The following is a 20,181-nucleotide window of genomic DNA, read 5'->3' on the forward strand; positions in this document are numbered from 1 at the left end:
ATTAATACAACATTGTAAATCAACTATACTCCAATAAAATAAATTTTTTAAAAAATTACTTTTAAGAAGAGTAAAAACGTGTTCCGTTCCCCGTGTATTTTACACCTTGCAGCATAGTAAGGGATTCTATAAATATTTAATTATTTGAACTAAGCTTGTATTTTTTGCCTTGATCATAAAATGATTAGAGTAAACTCTCCTCCCAATAGTTCATTCTATGGCCAGTCTAATTAGCCATGATCATAGAGGAAAGTACTCTTGTTGATAACAAAAATATTATGTCCTTTACTTGAGAAACCATATTCACTCTTTAATGTATTTATACAGAAGCTTGCTCAGTTTTGAATAAAACTGTGAAATACTGAAACCAGTATTTCTTTAATTTTAGCACTGTGGTTAAGAATACAACCAAACCTTAATGTCTTTGAAATTCTTCAAAACGTACTTGTGCACAAAGAGAAGGACATGGGGAGTGACCAGGGAGCCCTGACAGAGAGACATCATTTATCACCTTATCTTCCTGTTTTCCCAGGCTTGGGTTCCCAAAACCATTTCTTTCATTTTTCCAAACTACAGAAGCCCACTTACCAACTAACTACCAGCCAACTGAATAGAAAAGGTCAAAGATTAAATGTATTTAAGCTCACTATGCTCTGAAGATGTTTCAGTATAGTTAAGCCTTTAAGCTTGGATTTTAGCCTCTTCCATTCCAAAATCTCTCATGGAATCCAAACCATTCAGAGGTGTTTCCATGTTTCTATCAACACAGGCATGTTTGGTACCTATCATACAGGAATATGCCACTTAAATTCTGGATGTGTAGTTTATCACCTAGATCTAATTCCTTTACTCATTTATTAAGCAAACAGTATTCGAGCACCTACTACATGAAAGGCTAGTGCTAAGCATGTAGTGTTAAGTAAGACAAAAATCCCTGCATTTGGTAGTAATCTAGCTGAGATAAAGAAATAAACAGAAATCTAAGGTACTAGGAGAGTTCCAAGTCCAAAAGAAATCCAAGCAATGGAAGTATCTTCATAACTGTTCTAATTATGTCAAAGCATTTTAAATCATCCCTAACCTTAGACTAGTCCAGTCCCCTGAAAGGAGACCTACACTAAACTGGTACTAATCCATACTCAAGGCTATTAGAGTCGAACTTGACTAGAGATTTATAGGAGAAAATCATTAGCAGCATGGGACAATGACATGAGGACCCCATGTTCTTTTAACTTATAAGATGCTTTTTATTAAATTTTTCTAATTATTACTTTCCCTAATTTGCTATGTTTAGATGGTGTGATAAAAAAAAAAAATTTGGCTTTGTAATTTCTAAAAGGAATCACTGAATAGAAAAACATGAAAAGCAGACCATTAAACATAGTTCCAGAAAACACTCAGTCCATTCACCTGTGGTCATAACTGAGACAGCACTGAGCATTGATGGCCGTGTGCCTGAACTAGACTGACTAGCTTCTGAAAGATGAGTCTATAATTTTAGTATAAAATTATACCAGTAATGTCTTGGTAGTAAGAATACCTTAATGTAAACTTTATTAGTTCAGGTATAATGGTCATTATTTTAAAATGACACAAAAAAATTTAAAAATAAATAAGGAAAGGGGATGGATAGATAAAATTTACCAATTTAGCAAATTCTCTAAGTATAGTGTAAAGCATAAAGTCATAAGTACAGTACACGTAAGTCCTGGGGGATAATGTACAGCATGGTGACTGTAGTTAGCAACACTCTATCATATATTTGAAAGCTGCTAAGAGAGTGAATCTTAAAAGTTCTCATCACAAGAAGGAAGAAATTTGTGACTGTGTGATGATGGATGTTATCTAAACTTGTGGTAATTATTTCACAGCATATACATATATCAACTCCTTATGTTGTATATACATGTAAAATTAAACAATATACTGTACAAGTTAAAAATTATTGAAATAAGTAATTTTCAAGTTTCTAAAACACTTTAAAGGCACTTAATTTGATATCCACTGGAAAAAAAAAACATAAAAAGCCCATCAAGTAAATGTTTTATAAATTGACTACATTAAAATTAACAACTTAGCTATCAAAAGACAGTAAAAAGGCAAAGCACAGAGAAGGGAAAGATTTTTGTAACATATACAAGTAACAAAGGTTGGTATCTAGGAAATACAAAAAAAACACATCAATTTAACAATAAAAAGATAGACAACCCAATAGAAAAACGGACAAGAGATTTGAACAGGGACTTCACAAAACATAATACGGAAATGGCCACTAAACATGTGAGCAGGTGCTCACCCTCATTAGTAATTAGGACCATAGGAACTAGAGGTACTGTTTATAAATAGTTGGCTAATTACCAGTCATTCTCACAAACTCCCTAAAGCTGGAATATGAAATCTCTATTTGGTAAATCTGTTTATTTTCCTTAATGAGCAGATTCTAAAGACCATTCCACATCACCCTCTCCCATTTCCCTCAATGAATCAGAATTCATGTTTCCATGATCATTTTTTATACTAGGCCTTGAGATAAGAAAATGCTGTGAGAGTGATAGAGCTGGACAGCAGTGACTCAGAAGAGCAGAGTTTTTGCATATGAGGAAAGATGTAATTTCTTAGATGGGCCATTGGGAAGAGAAAGGGATGCTTAAACCTGCCTCCGTAGGTAGGGGAAGGATTCTTAGAGGAGAGAAAAGAGTCTAATGGAATGTCCTGCAAATTAGTGAAAGACAAAGTGTAACTTTGGAACAAACATTGCAAGATAGTGGTCATTAAACTTCTTTGAGTCATGAGCACTTTGAGTATCTAATAAAAGTTGTGGACTCTTTCCCTGAAGAAGATTACTATAAACACAAAAATAATTTTAAGGCCCTCCTGTTCCATCCCTGAAACCTATCGTGGATCCTATATTAAGAACCCCTTTTCCAGAAGGTACAGTGGAGAATGTAAGGAGGGCAATCTAATCTGCAGGAGGTAGGGGAAGCCAGCAGGATTTACATAAGATAAACAGAGAATGAGACACCCTGAAGAATGGTCAAGAATGTATGGATTTTTTTGGCATGGCGGCCTCATATTAGCTTCAAATAAAAATACATAAAGTTGCAGACACAAGGTACGGTCCCAGTATTGTTGGAGTTTTGCTGATGCTAGCAAGGGCTACTTGGTACTCAGACCCTGTGAAAGTAGGTGACCAGTCTAATTCCAAGTAAGATTTGCCTCTAGTGGACCTAGACCTGGGCCAGGCAGCAACTTGCACATGCAACCTCTGATACAGAGCATAGAGTTACAGGTAATCTGACTAGCCACATACTCATTTCTTTAAAAGCCCAGTATCTCTTTCAGAATAAACTGGCATTTTAGAAATGGATAAGTTTATTAAAATATGTAAAATGACAAAATTTGAAAAAGACAAAGGGAAAAGATGAATAAGCCAACGACCAGTAAATACATTGAAACGGTAATCAAAGACCTCTCCCTTTAAAATTTTTCTCAGCTCAGTTGGCTTTATAGCTAAGTTCTATTAGACCCACAAAGTTGAGATTATTCTTGTATTACACAAATAGTTCAAGAAAATAGAAAAAGGGAAAAAAAACTAACCCAATAAATTTTATGACATTAGTATAATGTCATATATATTCTAAAACATCCTTTTCTTTTCACAATTATGAACTGAAAATGTGAGTAAAAAGCAGAATATGATAAAAGGGAAAGACATACCCATTTTATTTATAAACAGATGCAAAAAACATACTAGCTAACCAAATCCAAAATTTTATTTAAAAATAATTAATAAACTGTCTTTATCCAGTAACTAAATTGAAAACCTAATAAGAATTTAAAGAAAATATCTCTAGCTTTTAAAACATCTTACTCAGTCTCTAATAATCTACAGAAACTTAGAAATTTTACCACAAAGTAAAATACAGTAGTATTTATAGGACATGTCTCACAAAACAGATGCCAGCATCAGTAGCTCAGACAGTTGTCCAGAAAGAAAATGGCCTTCAGCACACGCGAAAGATGCTGCATGTTGGTGATCCCAGTGTGAAAAAGACTGCCGTCTCTCTGCTGAGGAATTTGTCTCGGAATATTTCTCTGCAGAATGAAATTGGTAAGTCAGTGTAAGTCTCTAGATGTGATGTGTATGTATTCCAAATACAAATGCAATAAAACATTGTTCTTACCACATTCTTTTTACAATAATGAGCTAAAAGTGTGAATAAAGAGCAAGATGTGATAAATAAAACTGGTTTTTGTGTAGCCAAACATCAAGGGTTGGCTTTCGCACTGGTCTCAAATAGGATTTTTCTTAATATCCAACTTTGTTTCTGTTCTAATTACTACCAAGAGAAATTTTAGACCATAGTAATAATTGGCAAGATAGGTAATATATTTGATATTTCTCAGCCCTCAGCTGTGCCATCCAGTGAAGTCTTTTTAACACGTCTTTCAGGATGTTCTCTGCGTGGCCTGCGTAAACACCATTCTTCTAAAACATTACACACACACACACACACACACACACACACACACACACACACAGTGCTTGTTCACTTCAGAAGCTTGGCCATTGTTGTCCTAGAAAAAAAATGGATGACATATTCATGAAAAGAAGGAATCACTGGATATAGCAGATTCAGCATAAGTTTTAGAATAAATATGATGAAACACATTTGCTCCTTTTTTTGTAAGTTTGTATTATTGACAAAGGTGATAACTATGTTAAACCTTCAAATTACATAATTTTTCATTCATTTCCTTTATACCTGAAAATGTCAGTGTTTATGAATTAAGTCAAAAACTATAAAATGAAATAACAGGGAGATAATGCTAAAATTAATCATGCTTCCTAATGCTACATAAATTAGTCATTTCTGACAATTTAAAATTCAGTTTTTCAAAAATTCTACTAAAATGATTTTTGTTTTTTTAATGGATTGGATTATTTTGGAATATGCATACATTCACACAGTGCCAGCAGTCTGTGGTTATGTTTTCATAATGTCATCTTCAAAGACAGCCAACAGCACAATATTGAACAGGAGGTTTCATACAATGGTCTTGTGCCCATTGTAAATGTGGAGAGCTTGGAAAACTTTCAGTGAATCTGAAAGAAACCTTGCCAAAGGCACTGTCTCAAAATTATGAAAGTGTTCTCCTCATTGTCCTTTATGAACTTTTGTGCTGCACTTCAATCAGGTATGTTATTCTTTCGCTTTTTTTTTTCTCAAATGAAATGTTGACTCCATCTTTAGAACATGGCTGATGAGAAGAACTGTGCTCTACACCCTGTGCCTGTGCCTTCAGGGCAGAAATGCTGTTGTCTCAGGTTCCACAGTCCTCCAGCTGTTGGGACAATACAGCTATAGCCCCACAATTTATATAAGGTGACTCAGTGATAAACCTCCCCTTGTTTTAAGGACAGTCATGAGAAGGGGCTTCAGCAAGATAAATGCAATTTTTGAAATCCAAATTAGCTCTATGTCAAGTATATAATTTGAGTAAAAGTACTTGTCTTGATTCAGGGTATTAGTAGCCAGGAATAAATGAAAATGAATTTGAATTATAAGCTTTATATTTTTCATGAGAGATTTCTAGGCCAAGTAAAACTTTCCATGTGCTGACCTGGAATGAAGTCATCACATTTCACTTAGATTTACAGAAATAAACTTGAAACTTATATTTTCTTAAAAACTTGAAGATAGGCAGCATAGCATGGTGACAGAATAACAAGTCTCCTGCAGAAGACACCGGTCTGCATCCTATAGTGCTATTTTGCCACGTGTCACCTTGGATAGTGATTTAACTACCCTACACCGAGTGAAATTACTAATCACTACTGAACAGTGTTTTTCCAAGGATCAGATAACATGACGTAGGTGCAGGCACCAGCATGAAATAAAACCTCCCTCAACAGTATGACATTGGGCTGTGACCCTCCAATATCATGATAGGGCCTTTAATTTCATATTTCACTATTACAGATCTAACACACAAGGGGGATGTGTGTGTGTGTGCACGTGCGCGTGCACGCACATGCCTATAGAAAGAGACAGAATGACCCTCCTTTACTGTATTGTAGTATTTAACTTTGTCAGTGTAAACAGTTACACTTTTCTAAGAAAAGCAAACATGATAAAAAATGTTAAAGACTCTAACTTCTCTAATTCTCACTCCTCCTCAAACATAACCCAAAGTTTCAATCTTAAAATTGATCTGTAGAATTGGATGCCTTGTTGGTCATGCAGAGGGGGAAGAGGTGGAACTCCCTCAGCAGGGATCAGTCTCAGTGTGGGCAGCCTGGTCTCCACCAGCCATTGCTGCACCTGCAGAGAGGTCAGTTGGCCAGTTTCTGTTGTGACTGTCTCACACTTGTTTTCATGCTGTCGACCTAAATTCAGCGAAAGGAAAATTCAGGTCCTCAAGGCCTTTCATTCTGTGGTTTAACTTACTAAAAGGAGGAAGCCTTCTGGTAATAACTCACATCTATGGAGAGCTTACTGTGTGTCGGGAGCTATGATAGAGTTAGCACACAGTAACTCATTTAATCCCTCAAAACGGTCCTGTGAAGTAAATACCATTATTATCCCATTTTACAAATTAGGAAAATGAAGCATAAAGAGGTTAAATAGCTTAACCAGACCACACAGCCATGAAGTAGCAGAGACAAGACTAAAACTAAAAAAGTGTAGCTTCAGAGACTGAGCTCTGAGCTCCTAACACTATGCTGTGATGCTTAGACAACAGTGAAACAGGAAGTGTTCAGGCCTTTAAGCAGAAGGTATGTCTTTCCTGTCAGTCAGGTCCAGGTGTTTTCAAAGGAAGACATGTGGTTCACTTCCTTTTATTGAGTACCTCTCTATTTTAGGCACAGTGATCGATGCTGGAAATCAGAAATGAGTACAATAGTTGTCCTCAAGGAACTCGTGGCTCCACTTGGAATTCAGACAGGCACATAACTTGTTACAGTCCGCCATCAGTTCAAGGTGCCACATAAACTCAGATGAAGAAACAGTGAAATTAGGCAGAAGTATTTGTACAACCATGGTAAACACAATACTGTATTAAAGAGCTGTGAGAAACAACAAAAGCAATAGAAGCATGCTCTCTATCTTTCAAGGAGGGTCCAAAGCAGTTACAGGAAAAAAAAGAAAAGATACATGAATTCTTGCAAGATACCAAGTACAAATTCATATTGTCCGAAATATATACCATAGGACAAGATATAATGACATCATCAACTATTAATACCTCTCATTACTGCAGAAAAAGCTAAATGAAAACCCTATAACCAAGATCTTATATACACAGTGGCAAAATAAATTTTAAATAGTTTCATCTTTGTTTAAATAATAGTGTTATTTTTGCATTAAAGAAACTTTGGGCAGTACAGATAATTTTTTTAAAATATCTTTAGGTCACCATTAATACTATTGTAGGAAAAAAGTCCTGTTACTATTTTAGTTTATTTCTTCTCAGGTTTCCTGTGTATGTGTTTTTCCTTTAAGTATACTGGCTATTTTCACGTAGAGTATTAACAAATATTTTCTTATTATACATACTTCATAGATATGTTTTGGGATGCATAATATTCTTTGCAGATGCGTTTTAGTTAATCATATTATTGGGATGTTTGGGCTTTGTAAAATTTTTTATCATATATATAATACTATAAATAAAGATCTCTGCTTTTTCCAGTTTTCAAAGTGATGTCTTCAGGATGAATTCTCAAAAGTGGAAATACTGAATCAAAAAACGTGAAAATTTAAAAAAATTTTGACATTTCTATCAAAATGCTTTCTGGAAAGATTTCCAGTGCTGAGAACAGAGTATCATCTATTTTAAAATCTTTCTTTCTTTCTTCTTTTTTTTTTGGTTGGTAATTTGAGTATTAAAGTGGTTACATCCTTCCAAATGTTTGTTAACCAGATGTTTCATCTTAAATGTTATTGGGATCTTGAGGTTAAGAAACAATCTTTTTAATCGTGTGTTCTTTTTTCTTTCACTTGTAGCCAAAGAAACTCTACCTGATTTGGTTTCCATAATTCCCAACACAGTCCCAAGTACTGATCTTCTCATTGAAACCACAGCCTCTGCCTGTTACACACTGAACAATATAATCCAAAATAGTTACCAGAATGCACGGGAACTTCTAAACACTGGGAGCCTGCAGAAAATTATGACCATAAGCGCAGGTGACACGTAAGTCCTTTAGCATCTTCCTGTCCGTATCTCCTTTAGTATCTGCCTGTCCGTATCTGCCCTTTCCCCACCACCACTCCCATATGTGAATAATGTATTTGTGAATGTCCAGTCATAGAGGACCATGAGCAACATAGCCAAAAAATAAGATTGTAAAGCTGGACCAGATCATTTGGCTCAGTGATTAGGCGAGCGAAAAGCTGAATCCTCTAAGCCAAATATTTGCTCATTCTCTTCTAAAATATCCAGAAGTAGTCAAACTCCATAGCTTATCTGGGTCTTGCATTCCAGCATTTTATTGACCTAATGAGTTGTTTCCGAGAACCACAGCTGTGATTTAAGAAGAAAAGAATGTAGTCCTGTGGGCAGGGAATGCCCTTTTCCTCACTTAAATACGTGAAGCCAGTGTCACCCCAGTGATAGCACCAGGAGAAGCAGGAGGCAGCATAACAAGAAATTCTTGCTTTGTCAGTTTTCTTTATCACATCTCTTCCACCTCTTATTCTCTTTTGAAAGTAGAAGGTTTAATGCATGTATTAAACATAACAGCCTTGTTATGTGTCTTCAAATATTCCCTATTTTAAAAAAATAATAAAAAAAGATGGAGAAGAGAATGAAAAACATTGTATAACTGAATTATTGCTGTTAGTTAACTTAGAGTGATGGGATCCCAAGGGGTTATGAAGATTTTTTTTGTCCTCTTCATACAACTCTGAATTGTTTGACTTGTTAGTAAATAGTTTTGTAAGTAACCAAAAAAGAAAACAAATGTTATTATAGCCCAGTTCTAATGAGTTGCAGAGCAAACAGACTTGACCTGCAGTAGACAAATGTGTGCTTGGCTGCACAGAGGCTAGCATAGGGATCCATGGTATCCTGGAATGAACACAACCCTTCCCCCACAGCCCCACCAAATGTAGGCCCCTTGTGCCAGGGGGAAGCTCACACAGAGGAGGGCTGCATTCAGAGTCACATGATTAACAAGAGCACTAGTTAGAATGTCAGTTTCCCAAAAGTAGGGAATATTCACCTGTTCCCAAGCGGATATGACTATTCCAAGAAGTCATCTGAACTTCTCACCAAATCTCCATAAAACTGTCTGCCTTTAATTATTTGAGTATTCAGGCATAAAGCACACGGGAATGCACCATCACTGTTGGAAACTGCTTGTAGCTTAGCAAATTATGGGGGTCCTGTTCTGTTACTTCTTTGTTGTACTGACTGTCCATTTGTGAGCCAGTCCTCACATGCCCTGTCTCCAAACCAAAAAAAAAAATAGTCAACAAAGAACTTCTACCAGTTGGGTCTACTGTCTCTTCCTTGCTAGAGTGTTGTATAGCTAACATAATTTATGGGCTAGCCTGCTAACCAGTCATCTTTTACATTTCATCTTTGAATAAATGAGTTCCAAGTGCCAAGCAACCAACTTATGAACAAACTTTATGACTATAACACCTTTGCGATTTAAGGACTTCCAGTTTTAAATATTAGAGATCCATAGCTTTCATGGATTTATTAGGACTTCAGTTATTAGCAGTTGACTCTGAAAAGTCCCTGAGGTACTAAAAAAATCTGTGAGGTGCTGATTTGACTTACCCTCCCTACAATGTTGGTATGTAAGAGAAAGTCTTTTAGCTATTGAATGAACCCAGCATGGGCTTCTTCATAAAGCTTCACATTCTCTATTCTTGGTTGCATGCTTACAAACTCTTATGATAGGAAAAATAAGATCTTTGTTTCTTTGTTAAAAGAAGAAATGCAGCCATGTGCTAATTCACGTGATGGGTGAGAAAGAGATCTAAAAAAGCGCTGATCCTTATCCACAAACAAGAAGTTCGAAACAGATCTAAAAGCAGAACATCAAAAACTAAGTACATATAAAAATAATATTAATAAAGTTAAAAAGAAAAAAAGTAAGGGGACTTCCCTGGCAGCCCAGTGGTTAAGACTACACGCTTCCAACGCAGGGGGCACAGGTTCGATCCCTGGTCTGGGAACTAAGATCCCACATGCTGTGCAGTATGGCCAAAATAAAAAAAAGTAAGTACAATGTCAGATTCAGTGGTGACTTGGATTTATAACAGGAACACATTTTCCATTTGCTATATACAGAAACATAAATTTTGAAACTGTGCTAAATTAACAGTTGCTCCAATAAGAATTTATTAATTTGAAAAAGATACATAACCCCTACATTCATAGTCACTAAGTCTAAGAGTTACACATATTTTTCAATCATACTTTCATGCATTTGTACTCTATAAATATGCATTATAAATATGCAAATATTTTCTAAAAATACATAATGTAAATGTACAAATATAAATTTTATTCTATAAATAAATTCAAAGATTTAGAAAACTCTAAGAATATATGCCTTATAAATCTCAGGAATTTGCTTTATAAACTGTTTATTTGTTAGTACCTTTACTAGTGGTTAAAAAGATTTAAAAAAAAAATAAGCACCAACGTGGCCTCTGGCATCCTAAAGCTCACCATCGAATCTCTTGTCATGATGAGTGGCCTGATTTAATGGATGGCTCCTGAATGACAGCAATTAAAGAAGATTTACAGAACATCCAAAGGCAGCATCCAGAAGCCTCATGCTCTCTCACTGATCTTAGAAAAATGTCCTTTTCTTCTTTTCAGCTATGCTTCCAACAAAGCCAGCAAAGCTGCATCTGTTCTCCTGTATTCTCTGTGGACCCACACGGAGCTCCATAATGCCTACAAGAAGGTAAGATGCAAAAAAGAGCCAGATGATAATGTCCCGCTTGACTTGACCCTGGTGAGAAGTCGCTAAAAAATGCATTTTCTTGTACGAAAATGTTGTTCACCTTTTACGTTTCCGTTTGCTTATTTCAAAGGCTCAGTTTAAGAAGACAGATTTTGTCAACAGCCGGACTGCCAAAGCCTACCACTCCCTGAAAGACTGAGGAACATGAAAAAGTGCTCTCAGAAATACGAACCTCATCATCTCAGTCACAAAAAACCCCAAAGGAAAACACCTATTTTTCTATTTCCCAGCCCAAGAAACCTCAAAAAAGCATGTCCTGTTTGTATCCTTTTCTATTTCCATGGTCCCCAGGATCCAGAAAACAAATAATCAGTATATAATTTTATTAGTTTTCCAGAAGACAAGTGCAAGTTTGCCTGTAGTAGATACTGGCAACAGGCTCAATTTGACCCTCTGCAGGTAGTGGTCTTTTTGATCAGGGCTGACAGTGCATGGCCTTCTGGAATCAAAATGTGAATTCCTGTGGAATGGACATTCACAGAATAAATAAGGAAGGAAGCGGTTGCGTTACTAGGATTTTAAAAGTTTGATTTACATTTATATTCCTTCTCTGGTCTCCATGTTGTGACTCACGTGCACATTGTTTCACCCTTGAGCTGTGAGCGTATTGTTCTGCAGTGTTGAAACAGACGGGACACAACAGGAAATATTTGTGGAGTTATCCAGGAGGAAAATTAATGGTAAAATTACTTGTTTGTTTACTTTGTGCTTGTTTTTATCCTCTGGAATTTTTTCTCTGATTTTCAATGAACTTAAGAAGTTTAGATCACAGAACACGCATAACTAAAGGAAAAACAAATTGAAAGGAAGTGATCATAGCAAACTTAAAAATCTTTTCTACAGAGAAAGTCAACTGTGGTCATGAAATTCAGTGTTCCCTATAAATACTGAATAAGTAGGATTTTTACTCAAGGAAATACTTCACCTATAACAACACCATTAAATGCAGATCTCTTCTGACAGTAGCGTTCAGTGTAAGCTGTTTCCTGGACTTCTTCAGCCACTGCAATGGGCTGGTGGAGGAATGGAATCCACTGTGTGGCTAGGAAAGGAACCTAGGCCTGTCAGACTACTGGACCAGCCATGGCCCTGAAAACGCAGCTCATTTGAATGAATTACATTATCCACCAGCCCTACTTTGCCCGACATTTAAAAAAAAGTAGAGAACCACTAAATCTCATGTGATCTTCCTTAGGCCATTATTTGAAGTCAAGGAAACGCTAGAGAAGAGAAATGAAGTTATGTTGAGGAAAAATGTTTCTAGGCCATCCGGAAATGATATGAGAAATACTAATGTTGTAAAGTTGACAGCATCATCTATTGAAGTGAGTCTATATTAAGTGTTACCTTAACAGGGCTGTGATTAATACCATTCAGATAGAATTAGTCTTCTTAACTATAATTCTGTTATATTTTGCTTTTTAAAAAAAATCTGACAATATTTGTTATAAGAAAGTAAGAAGGAAAAAAATCCTTCCTCTCCTTTTGGCCAGAAAAGTGTAATAGGAAATAAATTGTCAGGTTCAATTTGAATGTGTACTTAAGTGTTTATTATATTTGTTTTGTTTTGGTTTGGTTTTTTGGCTGCACAGCTTGTGGGATCTTAGCTCCCCAACCAGGGATTGAACCCAGGCCCACGGCAGTGAAAGCATTGAGTTTAACCACTGGACCACCAGGCGTTTCCCCAAAGTCTTTATTATATTTGGAACTTTAAATTTTTTTGATTTCAAAAGCTCAATGAAGAAGACTTAGGTTACTAACTTAGTTTAAAATGAAATGATTTAGATACCAATTTTTAAAATACTGAAGAGAGAAATTATATCTCTTTTTCCAGAATTGTGATGATAAGCATTTGGAGTATATTTATTCCTCCAGGTAATCAGTGTATATTTAAAAAGTTTCTGTTTTTAAGGCATTAGTGGAGCCTTCAATAATATTAAACACAAATGAGGCAAAAACAAATTGCCTGCCTTGGTATCTGTGTATATCTGACTTATTTGTGTATCTTGGTGTAATTGGTACGATTGACATTTGAGTATCTGACCTTATAAATTTTACCTTTAATTACTAAGGGTTTAGTACTTTGTAGTTGCTTGTATTTCTTCCCTAATTAGTCCTAAATTCTTTACCGAGAAACACTTCCTGTAAGAAGATGGGACTAACTAGTGACTAAAACATGTAAAATGGAGAGACATACAAATCTAGGTGTTGTTAGATTTCAGTAAATTGAGTGGGTCTGTGACCATGAAAAGATAGACTATGTTTGACCCCTATGTCCTGCTTTGTCCATTGTTTACAAAAACCTCACTCATTTACCATCTATGAACACTTCTGAGGGAGGTCCTTAGGAAGTTGAATATCACTTTTGATCACACAAAGACTTTTTTCTTTTCTGTGTGTCCCAGACTGTGCCCATGTCGTGAAAGGAACAAAGGGACTGAGCTGGGACGGCATGCATTTGTGTTAAGAGATCTAAAGGCCTTGCTGCCTTGTCAAGAATTCTTAATGATCTTCTGGGAGGTTGCTGCCCTGGATTTCTATCAAATGGAAACATTTGTTTATACTTGATGGAAATAACCAAAGGGTTTTCTAAGATAAAGAGGGGAATAACATCAAATGGGAAAATAAGCAGCATGAGTAGATAAACCACTTTAAAACCAATTTAATCACCCTATGAAGAAAACAACTCCTTAGAAGAAGGAAAGAAATTGGGGGAGGGGGGAGATATACACACACGTATATATGTTTAAATATATAAATAAATATGTATGTTTTTAATATATATTTAAACGTGTGTGTATATATAAAGATAATTTATATACTATAGTTACAAATGAAATTTCCTCTAAATAAAATGTATAATGACGGCACTGCGTTGGAATGAGGAGGACTTCATTACTTTGAACAAAATTACAAAAGCCTCAGATCACAGAATCTGAGGATTAGGGGGGAATTTAGAGGGCATCTGGTCGAGTCCTCTTTAGAGTATCTCGTATCAGAAAAGACTCAGAGTGACAGAGAAGAAAAATATGCAATCATTCAGCTAATGCCCAGTAGGACCCTGTAACTGGCCCATCTTAAGATTCTGTAACTGTTGCATTTTAAAGTATTTGTTGTGGGAGTGAAAATAGATTAAACAGGAAACAAACTCTTCAAAATAAAACTCTGCTTTAGATTTAATATTTTATTTATAGTGGTACTGACACTTTCATCTCTTATGAAATAAACTTCAACCCTTTAAGGACTATAATTAGGAAAACTCTCTTTTTATGATCTCTTCAGGAAAGAGAGACCAAAATGCCACACACTGGCATAGGAGTTGTTTAAAATATGTTAAGGGAAAGCATTTTGAAAGTCGTAGTCTGGGAGAACCCAGCAATATTCAGCCTGGAAGAAGGGTGTTGTTACCTGTCTTTAAAGACCTGAGAGACCACAGTGTAGAAGATGCCACAGTCTTCCTCTGACAGAGTATAGAGGACAGACCAGGAACAGCAGATGGAGGCTTGTGTGACTGGCTTTGACTAAACGAGTGGACATATGTTGAGCACTTCTCACAGCCTCCTCATGAAGTATATACTTCTTTTCTTTTCTTTTTTTAACACGTGACAATAACCTGAAGCGAAGAAGGGTTAGGTCACATTCCAAAGCTGCATAGCTAGAGCATGCAGAGGGGCCACGTGAACCCAGGTGGGATGGCTTCTCTCTGGGTTCCCTGGGAGCCAAGAATACAAGACTCCTGTCTCCGTGCTGGGGAAACATGGAGCTCTGTCTAGCTTGTCTCTTGACAAGGTAAGAGGATAGTGTGACATGATGGTTAAGAGGCCTGACTCTAAGACCAGCCAGCCTGAACTCTAATTGGAACTGCTCCACTTACTTATTGGGGGGTAAGGGTCAGGGTTAGGATTAGGATTAGGGTTAGTTGGGGTGGGTTTCTTACTGTCTCTGAGCCTGTTTTCCTAATCTGTTATATGTGAATGATAGGACTAGGTACCTCATGGGATTGTTTTAAGGATTGAATGTTTTCATAATTATAAAACAGTGCCTGACAGTATATACTCAATAAATGCTGTATATATACTCAATAAATGATTTGGGGGCCTTCGTTTTTCTTTTTTAGTCCATCTCTTTTGAATTTCTCTTCTCAGATAGATTGGTTTAATTAAAAGCCCAACCTTGCCCCCAGCCACCCATTTTGTGCGCACACATGTACACTTTTTTTTTTTAACGTGTTGGCTGCGTTGGGTCTTTGTTGCTGTGCACAGGCTTTCTCTAGTTGCAGCGAGAAGGGGCTACTCTTCTTTTTGGTGCATGGCCTTCTCATTGCAGTAGCTTCTCTTGGAGCACGGGCTCTAGGCGCACAGGCTCAGTAGTTGTGGCTCCTAGGTCCTAGAGTGCATGGGCTTCAGTAGTTGTGGCACACAGGCTTAGTTGCTCCAAGGCATGTGGCATCTTCTTGGCCCAGGGATCGAACCCAAGTCCCCTGCACTGGCAGGCAGATTCTCAACCACCGCACCACCAGGGAATTCCCATATACACATATCGACTCATCCCTTAGAAGGCCAGGTAGAAATGAGGAAAATAAATACGGCCCAGACAAGTGTCCCTGAAAGTCTGTTCTTCAGAACACAAATTCTTTAGGGGTATTTATAAGTGTTATGTGAAAAGAAATATCCCATACTTTAAGCTTGAGAAGGGCCAAGTTATACAAAGATTGAGAGGATCCGGATTACAAGACTTCTCAGAGTCCCTAAGATGCAGTGTGTATTGTGAAATCTCCAAGAAGGGGTAGAGTGTGCTGCATGTCACAGACTTTTGTTTGAACCGATAAACTCCTTTTTTCCTGGAAGATTCTTGAAGCTGTGCTTCTTTTGTAAAAACACTGTGACCAGCAGTGATCTGAGTCATAGTCAGGAAGCAAAAAGGCACTTATCTTGTTCACAGTCTAGCCCAGTTCATCTTGCTAAAGCCTGGACTACTAGTAAACCATACCTGGGCTTAGTCATGATTTAGTAAAATCTGAAAATCAGTGACTTCAATAGATTTAGGACTAGTTCCTGAACATTTTTCCTCATTCCTATCTGGAGTGCTGCATCTGTAGATGGGAAGATAACTCAGAAGGTACCTATTAGCCCAGAGAAGCAGGTTGAGGCAGCCACAGACATTCATACATCTGGCTGATCAGACCTCCTCGTAAATCCCACTTCAAGAAGCAGTTAAATCTCTCAGGAGCCTGAATTGTGCTTGTAAGCTGCTAGCACACACCTGGCAAGGAATAAAAATCAAGTCCAAACTGTTGCGGATTTTCTTAGAACCATTGCAGGATGTTCTCCCCAGGAACAGTGTTTTGGGTGTTTTCTTGTTTTAGAAAGGAAGTTAGGGATTTCCATCTTCAATTAAGATACCTTTCAACACATGAAGATGAGTCAAAAGTTATCCGCACTCTGGCTATAGAATTTATTTTAATTAACTTTTAGAAAAGACAAATACATCATTTTTAGACATACTCTCCTTGCTTTTCAATACACTTTGTCCATCTGTCACAAGCTTTCATATTCCCTCATTAAAAAATGTTTTAGGCTGAGCTGCAGGCCATGAATGCACCCCTGTCTTCACTTCATCAGAAATGAATCTTCATCCTGGTAGTGCTGCTTTCAGGGGACCAAACAGGTGAAAGTCTGATGGAGCAAGATCAGGACTATAGGGAGGATGCTTTAACACCACAAAACGAAGTTTTTGCCGAGTGTCGACTGTGGGCAGAAGTGTGCAGACATGCACAGTCTCAGACCACAAAAAGCAAGTCACTGCATGCTGGCCTTTCGTGCAGATCACAAGTGGGGCATCCATTTTTGCTCACACAGTTACAAACGAACCGATGCAACACGTTCACACCTGCACAGCAGTGACTGGGGAGACACTATCCTTGACTGGAAAGCGCTGATAGGACAGTGCTGCCAACAGAAGTTTTAATATGACCAGAGTGCGGATAATTTTTGACTCACCCTCGTACATGTATTGAGCACTTATTCCTGGAGCTGAGGACCAGTGAGATGCACCTTTCTGAGGAAGCACTCACAGCTCTTGGTGAAACTGACCTCACTGTGACACTTCCCCAGTTTACAGTGCCCTTCGCTTCACCTGGGGAAGAAGACTTATCAACTGTGTGGGGAGGGTCAAGGCGCTTTAGACCTAAATGGGTCTTCTGGAATAGATCTCTCTCATTAAACAAGAAATGTTTAGAGTGAGAAATAGAGAATTATTAAGAAAATATGTTTTTAGCCAGAAGGGGTTAAGTCAGAATTGACAGCCTGTAATAAGAGTGCATGAAAATTCTAATATTTTGAAAATTGACAAAGTTTATTTTCCTCAGTAACTTGTTTCTTTTACTCCTTGCTCTAATTGGAAATTTTTGCAGTCCTAAATTTAAAAGATACAAGCAATCTATTTTAGAGGTACTGTCAAAACAGCTTTTTTAAAAGAATTAGGTGTGAACATATTATTAAGTAGCATATTAACATATTCACTTTTGGGGGCTCATCTCTGAGGTGACCCAATTCCTCACCTCATGTTGTGTTTCTCCTCTTTCAGTTTATAACTTAAGATGCTTCATTTGCAATTAGTAACAAGAAAGTTCACCTCAAAATGGCTTCGGCAATAAATGCTTTTTGCCTAAGGAATAGGAGCATCAGGTTTGGTTATTTCAGCAGTTCACTGCAGTCATCAGGAACTCAGATTCCTTTCATCTTTCTGTCATCCTCACCATATTAGGTTTTGTCTCCAGGTTGATTTCTTCATGTTGTCAGAATGGTTGCAGCAATTCCAAACATCGCATCTTTACAGAGCCACGTCCAAAGGCCAAAAAAGTAAACATTCCCTTCTTGCATTCTTTTTTTTTTTAAAAACAAAAATTTCCCAGAAGCTTCCGTCAGGCATCCCTCATTTACTGCCCAGTGTTACATCACACGTCATTCCTAAATCAGTTCCTGGTGAGAAAAAATGAAACTAGTATTCCTCCTTTTTTTTAAATAAATTTATTCTTTTTTTAATATTTATTTATTTGTTTATTTGGCTGCGCCAGTTCAGGCCCCCCCCCCCCCCCCACCTTGGTATCTTCCATGTGTTGTTGTTGTTTTTAAGCTCTTTATTGGAGTATAATAGCTTTACACTGTTGTGCCAGTTTCTCCTGTACAACAAAGTGAATCAGCTGTATTTATACATATGTCCCCATATCCCCTCCCTCCTGCCACTCCCTCCCAACTTCTCTATCCCAGCCCTCTAAGTCATCACCCGTCATCTCACTGTGTTAATGCAGCAGTCTCCCACTAGCTAGCTATTTTATATTTGGTAGTGTGTATATGTCAAAGCTACTCCCTCACTTTGTCCTGGCTTCCCCTTCAGGTCCCACCCCCCACCCCACGTCCTCAAGTCTGTTCTCTACAGATCTACATCTTTATTCTTGCTGCGCTGGGTCTTAGTTGCAGTGCACAGGTTCTTAGTTGCAGCATGCGGGATCTTTAGTTGCAGCATGTGGGATCTTTTGGTTGCAGTATACAGGCTCTTAGTTGTGGCATGCAAAATCTAGTTCCCTAACCAGGGCTCAGACTCGGGCCCCCTACTTTTGGAGTGCAGAGTCTTAACTGCTGGACCACCAGGAAAGTCCCTACTATTCCTTTCTTAAACCAATCATATTTCACCAAAGGCGGGGCCTACCTTCCCTGAGACTCTTGAATGGTGAATACTTGAACAAAGTCAGTGTTTCATTGAGCAAGGAAAAAGGGGGTTTCAGAATAGTTAACCAACACTGCCTGCCCTAGGTAGAGACACAAAAAAGAATTCAACAATTTTTAGCAAACTGATTTCATCTGACTTACAAGACAACTGCTCTTTCAAATGCTGCAGATGAAAGAGCAAGTTTATCTACTGTGGCTGTTGCATTGCATTTAGGACAAAGTCCATGACAGTTTATGGTTAAAGAATGATAGGAGAGCTGGGAACTGCAGTTAAGCCAATAATCATGCCTTCAAGGAGAACAATAAGAGAAGATGATGCTCAGCTGAACTATAGACGTGGAACAAAATCATCTCAGAAACTGCTGTGCCTCTGTTTCATTCTCTCCTTTTTTTTTTTTTCCATTCTCTCCTTTTCTTGACATCTGCTGTCCTCATGTTTAACTACTAATTATGGAACACAAGTTGTACCTTCATTGACCAAATTACCTTGGAAGAAAGTTGGTTTGATCATGTCAGGTCAGCCAAACAGTAAAGCTTAATTTCCTTTTCTGAAAAAAGTGATTTTTCGGAGAATATTCAGATAACCTTCACAAGTAAATGTTTTACGTTTGTATGAAAGTTGGGTATGGCATAGACTTGATTTTTAACAAGACACATGGTACCCAGCACAAAGGCTACATTTCTCTGCCTCACTTGCAACTGAGTGAAGTCATATGGCTAAGTGCTGGCCAGTGGGATGTAGGTGAAGTGTAACCCAGCAGCTCCTCAAAACCTGCCTTAAGAGATGATGGGCACGTGTCCTTTGCTCTTTTTGTCTCCTTTATCCATTCTTCCTGGAATGCTGATGCTATCCACCTAGACCACAGGGATGAAGGCCGTGCTCTAATGTGGCAGCACAGTGACCTGAGTGGAATCTGGTCACACCAGCTCTAGACCACTTATGTTCAGACATTGCACACAGGAGAGAGATAAAATTTTATTGGGTTTATGCTTTTATTATCTTAGTTTTTATAACTCACAATCAAACAATCCTATTACTTCTTGACACCATTATCTAGAGAAAAATCAAATTAAAAAAAATTTCAAACCAGACGATATCAATACAGTGCCTCTGTCCTAGATGAAAATGCAAGCTACAAGGTTAAACTGCTAGCAAGAATGCAGAGAAAGAGATGTTAATTCAGTTAGTTAATTTTGGGCTTCAGATTCCTTTAACATGTGGATAACTTTCTTTACAAAGCAGCCTTCAGCCATGTTGTGAAATTAATTCTACTCAATGGGAAAACAAGCACAACTCCAAGAGGGAAGGCACCGGCTTGACCTAATGGTATCAGACTTCCTCAGAGAAGCACACTCTGGAGCATACTGCCTGGAGGGGGGAGGGGGAAGGAGTAGTACCTCAAATACAGTACATAAAACTATGTGACTATCAAAGCTTATTTTCTACAATGTATT

At 37.6% G+C, this 20,181-nt stretch overlaps 1 protein-coding gene across 1 annotated transcript in view; it reads left to right on the forward strand.

Annotated features, from left to right (window-relative positions):
* The window catches only part of PKP2 (plakophilin 2), an 89,538-nt gene extending 74,312 nt beyond the window's left edge, over positions 1–15,226 (forward strand). Inside the window, exons 10-13 of the mRNA XM_057703758.1 lie at positions 3,958–4,111; positions 8,013–8,202; positions 10,852–10,939; positions 11,070–15,226. Of these exons, the coding sequence (XP_057559741.1) occupies positions 3,958–4,111; positions 8,013–8,202; positions 10,852–10,939; positions 11,070–11,138 (501 nt within the window). The 3' untranslated portion in view covers positions 11,139–15,226. The remainder of the gene's footprint in view (positions 1–3,957; positions 4,112–8,012; positions 8,203–10,851; positions 10,940–11,069) is intronic.
* The last annotated feature ends 4,955 nt before the right edge of the window (positions 15,227–20,181 follow it).

Source organism: Hippopotamus amphibius, chromosome 12 (assembly GCF_030028045.1).
Source record: "Hippopotamus amphibius kiboko isolate mHipAmp2 chromosome 12, mHipAmp2.hap2, whole genome shotgun sequence".
Taxonomy (NCBI): Eukaryota; Metazoa; Chordata; class Mammalia; order Artiodactyla; family Hippopotamidae; genus Hippopotamus; species Hippopotamus amphibius.